Source organism: Pseudoliparis swirei, chromosome 16, assembly GCF_029220125.1.
Source record: "Pseudoliparis swirei isolate HS2019 ecotype Mariana Trench chromosome 16, NWPU_hadal_v1, whole genome shotgun sequence".
In the NCBI taxonomy this organism is placed as follows: Eukaryota; Metazoa; Chordata; class Actinopteri; order Perciformes; family Liparidae; genus Pseudoliparis; species Pseudoliparis swirei.
The window spans coordinates 24,475,672-24,481,733 of NC_079403.1; the positions used below are offsets into that span (position 1 = coordinate 24,475,672).

A 6,062-nucleotide genomic window follows, 5' to 3' on the forward strand; every position below is an offset into this window, starting at 1 on the left:
AAATGACGTGTAAGGAGACGGGACCCCAAATGGCAGGATAGGGAACTTCAAATGGCAGGATACAGAACCCCAAATGGCAAGATTGGGAACCCCAAATGGCAGGATAGGGAACTTCAAATGACAGGATACAGAACCCCAAATGGCAAGATTGGGAACCCCAAATGGCAGGATAGGGAACCCTAATTGGCAGGATTGGGAACCCCAAATCGTAGGATACGGAACCCCAAATGGCAAGATTGGGAGGCAGGATACGGAACCTCAAATGGCAGGATACAGAACCCCAAATGGCAGGATACGGAACCCCAAATGGCAGGATACGGAACCCCAAATGGCAAAAATGGGAGGCAGGATACGGAACCTCAAATGGCAGGATACAGAACCTCTAATGGCAGGATACGGGACGTCAAATGGCCTCAATGCTATGCATAAAACCTGGACACACCTACTCACATACATACTTGGGGCTGGGGACCCGGTGCTCTTCATGTCTCCATTGAACCTTTTCGTGTCATGCTCTCTGTCTCCAGGCGGGGCGTCGGGCGACTCGGGCCACAGGGGCCCTGAAGGAAAGAAAGGGGACCCGGGCCACACGGGTGCTGCTGGTCCCAGGGGTCTACTGGTCTGGACGGGTCGTCGGGCCAACCGGGTCAACCGGGATATCCTGGGAAACCTGTGAGTGGACCGTTCTGGTGACAGGGACTTCCTGCCTGTTGGGGCCATTGGGAGCGTTGCATTCAGTGTGCGTGGGTAATGTGGGACTCGGCCCCCCCACGTGGGTCCAGATGGATCACAGTGTGATTGTGTGTTGCAGGGCAAGCCTCCCTCAGAGCAACACCTCCTGAAGCTCCTCGCTGATCTCCTCCGCAGTAAGTGTTGGGTGAAGCTCTGATCTGAACCTCCCACACACAACACACGATAATAACAGCTGAGTTAGATGTCACATGACTCCTCTGATCCACTGGTTCTAAGGAAGTAGCTTTAACTGATGTCATTATTCTCTCTGTGAAGAGGAGCACAACGTTAAAGAAACCCTGCGTGGTGTTGTCAGTTATTTACCTTTATCGACAAGAATGCAAATGTAATAATCCGTCATTTATCCCACAGTCTTTATGGATTTTACCCTCATTACAAAGTAAACAAAACAAAACTATATATATATATATATATATATTACTAATTGAACGAAATTACATGTTTAATTAGGAATATATATATATTAAACATGTAATTTTTCATTCAATTAGTAATATATCTATCTATATATATATATATATATATATAACTAATTGTAATAATATATATAAATAATATATATATATATAAATATATTACTAATTAAAAATGTAATTTTGTTCAATTAGTTATATATATATATATATATAACTAATTGTAGTAATATATATATATTAGTTACAATATATATATATATATAACTTTTATTATAACTAAACAAAATGACAAATTACACGTGGTGTTCAGGTACAGTGTACAACACACAAAGAACAACACACAAAGAACAACACACATCAAATGGTGCTCACTCCAAGAAAGAAAAAAAAGAAAAAGCATACAAAAGAATGAAATACAAATAATACAAATAATTTAAATAACCGAGGGTGGTTTTCACATGATGTATAATACATGACTAGTGAGCCCCTTGTGGCCCTGCAGACCAGCTCCCGGCCCTGCTCCAGAGCCTGGCCCCTGCAGCTGTGTGTGAGCCCTGCCAAGGTGCAAAGGGACCACCAGGAGAGCCAGGAGCACCAGGGACCAAAGGCTCCATGGGGACCCCAGGGTACCCTGGCAGGAGGGGCACCCCCGGGTACCACGGACCTTCTGGACTACAGGGTCCTGCTGGCCTCAAAGGTGATATACATAGATTCTATTCAACGGGTTAATCAAGGTGTTGGAGCTATTTAGTTATTTTATTTTAAAATAATATTGTTAAATTATATTTTGATATGTTAGAATAGCTTTTTCTTTTGATAGTTTTAGTTTAATTCATTGTTATTTAAATATATTTAGTCTTTTGATTGTTCACTAATTGGGTAACCGGTGGTTATAGGTAGTAGGCAGGTACAGGACCAGCATGCACCTGGGTAGGCCTGTGGTTTTTACTTTTTACGTCAGTGTCAATTTGATTTATATTTTCCTGATGATTTATTGTCCAGAAGGCCACCACAGAAGGGTTTATGTTTTCTGTATTCTATATGTCTTTTGACTGGGATGAAAACAGGATAATAAATAACAACACAACTTCACAAGAGGAAAGAGAGGACACATTTTTTTACTGTCGCTTCCATCAACAATTAAAAATCAAAACAGTGTCAAGAACTAACAAATTGGATGTGTTGATGTTCACCGTACCCCGTAAAACAAGATCATTAAACAAGCCGAACATCAGCGGAAATCAGCCGAGCAGAAGACAGAAAAATACTGAAGGCTAACTCATCTCCATGAGCCGCTTTGATTTATTACCACTTTGAGAGACTAATCGGGCGACGGGAAGCCAAACCGAACACTCGTCTGATGCTACGCCGTCTCCACTCCTGGAGTCAGGAGAACCGGAGCTCTTCAGGGTGTTGAGAGACTAAAAGTTGGACTTGGACACGAGAAGTTGATCTGAAAGTCTGCGTCTCAAGTTGGAGTTTGAAAAAGAAGGAAACTGAAGGTATCCTGGCCTCTGATGGGGTGATGTTACCCGTTTATTAAAACTCTTGTGAGGTGGATAGATAGATTATGGATATATGCATATATGGATAGATAGAGAGATAGATAATGGATAAAGATAGATATATGGATATATGGATAGAAAGATAAATAGATAGATAATGGATATATGGATATATGGATGGATAGATAGATAGATGGATATAGCTGGATAGATGGATATATGGATAGATGGATGGATAGATAGATGGATATAGAAAGATGGATAGAGATCGATAGATGGATATATAGATCTCTCCGCATCGCTCTTCGAACTAAAAACCATGGACGTAATCAACTGGTCCTTAAACGCAATTGACACCATCTTCTCGACGAGAAGCTCGGGTTCGGGGGAACCTGCCTGTCCTGCTGGGACGAATGTTGCTGGATACACGATGGACGCGTGGGCGAAGTGGCGGGTCTTGTGCCTAGCACCACTCTCCGTGGAGGACGTAGAAGACATCTACATATTCGGAACTTTGATTACAGGATTTCTGCTGTTTGGATTTGGCGCTGCCCTGGCTTATCGGAAAATTAAGGAAACGGTGACAGCCGTTAAAAGCCCCTAAGGCTGCCCGACATGATTGACGTTGGGCAGAGTTGTTGGCACTCAGACTTTGGCATTAAACCGTCAGAATGACAACATCGTGGAGAAGCTGACTCTGCAAATGAAATTGGATCGATTTGAAATCCTATTGGCAAGCAGGAGGAATGAGTGGAAAAAACTGAATTGCAGCTACTGGAAGACCAAACAATCCCAATCTTAACTGCCTTCGGCTCCCTCTACCAGGACGGGGCCAAGGCCGTGACTGGAACAACAACTCCCGAAGATCACTGAAGCGAGACTCTCATTCCCTTCCCCCCATCCACCGACACGTGTGGTTGTCTTTCTCCAGGACCTTTCAAGGCTATCTCCATGGCAACGACCATCTTCGCGACTGAGAACTTTGTCTGTTGTGGCCTGGGGGAGGACGACATACCAGAACACGCATACACGAACTTTCAATAATACTGATTGCATTCACTACCCCCCTCCCCCCATCCCACGCCTTCGCCTGCTTTTTACCCCCCAGTGTGACCGGACGGGGCTGTGCGGGCGCTGCTGAGTTGGCGCCGGACCGGCTGGCTGCTTGTCGGTGCTGGTTACCTTCTGCCCCCAATGGATGGGCTTAGATCACCCATTTGTTGGATTACCTCCCCTCCCCCCTTCCTACTCGTTGCAAGTTATGTCTAAATGTATGTGCTGCTAAGGTGTTTTTTTCCTGCTCCCACACTGTACCCCTCTCTCGGGGCATAGTCGGGGGGTTGGTGTTTTTTCTCGCCTTCTTCTTCCCTCATGTTATGCTGTAATCTTTCATCCACCCTTTCTTGTAATTTCGATGCTTTTGTACCTGTACTCTGGCAAACGACAAATAAATATATCAATCAATAGATGGATATATGGATAGATGGATGGATAGATAGATAGATGGATGGATGGATGGATGGATAGATGGATATAGATAGATGGATATATAGATAGATGGATAGAGATAGACAGATGGATATATGGATAGATGGCTAGATAGATGGATAGATGGATAGATGGATGGATAGATGGATAGATGGATGGATAGATAGATGGATGGATAGATGGATAGATGGATGGATAGATAGATAGATGGATGGAGAGATAGATAGATGGATGGATAGATAGATGGATGGACAGATAGATAGATGGATGGATAGATAGATGGATGGACAGATAGATAGATGGATGGATAGATAGATGGATGGATACATAGATGGATAGATCGAAATTAAATGAGGTGATTCAGGTAATTAGGTTAAATGAATTCAGGTCATAGCTGTATTTCCACGTTGTAATAAGGCCTGCAGCACCGGTCCCGAACGGCTCCTTTAGATGGAACAGAACTGTTAAGTTCCGGCAACTCATGTATAGAAACTCGAAAATGCTATTTGCTTCTTTTTTTTAAGTCGACATGTTGTATCCCCAGGTGACGTGGGAGTAAGAGGGCTCAAAGGCAGCAAAGGAGAAGGTTACCGTGGACCTCCAGGACCACCGGGACATCCAGGTACTCGAGAAAGTCCAAATCTATCACATGTCCTGAAAAGTCTTCTCCCCATTAAGCTATCCTCAGCGACATGTCCAGATCTGTACATGTTTAAATAAAAATGCATCCCGGCTCTTTGTCGCGTTGCATTTTTCATGAACATGTGGCCGTACCCTGTTCCTACTTAATCTTCACAGAGTACTTTTAGTGACATCTTGGTAGGTTGGGTGAGGGAGGGGTGACAGTGCTGTATTTCTCTGGAAGCTACACTAGTTTATTAATGCATGACTAGATGTGATTTACGATCCACCATGTGCTATTTTTAGTCTGACTGTAAGAGTAGCTGTAATTCAAATGGTACTTTCTTGCTTAAATGAGGCAGACATACCAGTAACAGCTGTGTTTGACCTCGATTTCTTCTTTTTTTGTATCACAACAGGGATTCAGGGACCTCGTGGCTTCGATGGAATCGGCCATGCAGGAAACCAGGGTATTCCTGGAGAACCTGGACCATCAGGAGAACCCGGTAAAAGGGGCCACCCGGGGCTTCCGGGGGTCTGTGACGTGTCCATGTGTTATCAGAACTACAACCTCAGAGAACAGTACAGCAAAGGACCCAACATCTGAGAGCAGAGCAGCGCGGGAACGGCTGCTCCGAGACTATGAACCAGTTACTGTATCACTGATTTGCGGAGTGTGTGTGACTGTTGATTTCTTCATGGCGAAGTGTGTGTGGAGAACAGCTACACTGGAGGCAGAAATAACCTGAGCGGGCTAGCCACCTAGCTTACTGAGGTACCAGGATAACAGCAAAAAAAACAGATATGCACCAAAATAGTGCAAACTGACATTAAAATGAGCTACCTCCTCTTATTCCCGAGTTGCTCTCAGGGTTCGTACGGTCATGGAAAACCTGGAAAAGTCATGGAATTTTAAAGATGGTTATTTCCAGGCCTAGAAAAGTCCTTAAAAAATAAAAGAAATCCCAAAAGTTTTGGAAAAGTCATGAACATTTGTTATATTCATATGCTAATTCACACAGTTTGATTAAATATAATGTTTATTCTTTTAATCAAATTATTGTCTCTCATTCATTTATGTCCTTTAAGGTTTATACTCGTGGATACACAGAGATTTCACATGATGTTTGGTCATGGAAATTTGGTTTAAAGTCATGGAAAAGTTATGGAAAGGTCATGGAAAGGTCATGGAAAGGTCATGGAAATCCATTGGTCAACATGTGAATGAACCCTGTCCTCTCCATGTTTAAGCTAATGTTGCTGCAGACTTTGCTAACGA

General features: G+C 43.4%; 1 protein-coding gene across 1 annotated transcript in view; it reads left to right on the forward strand.

Annotated features, from left to right (window-relative positions):
* Positions 1–5,840, forward strand: part of si:dkey-225n22.4 (collagen alpha-1(XXI) chain) — a 48,481-nt gene extending 42,641 nt beyond the window's left edge. Inside the window, 6 exon segments of the mRNA XM_056434811.1 lie at positions 528–614; positions 617–672; positions 812–866; positions 1,672–1,866; positions 4,707–4,784; positions 5,203–5,840. Of these exon segments, the coding sequence (XP_056290786.1) occupies positions 528–614; positions 617–672; positions 812–866; positions 1,672–1,866; positions 4,707–4,784; positions 5,203–5,390 (659 nt within the window). The 3' untranslated portion in view covers positions 5,391–5,840.
* Positions 5,841–6,062: the final 222 nt, after the last annotated feature.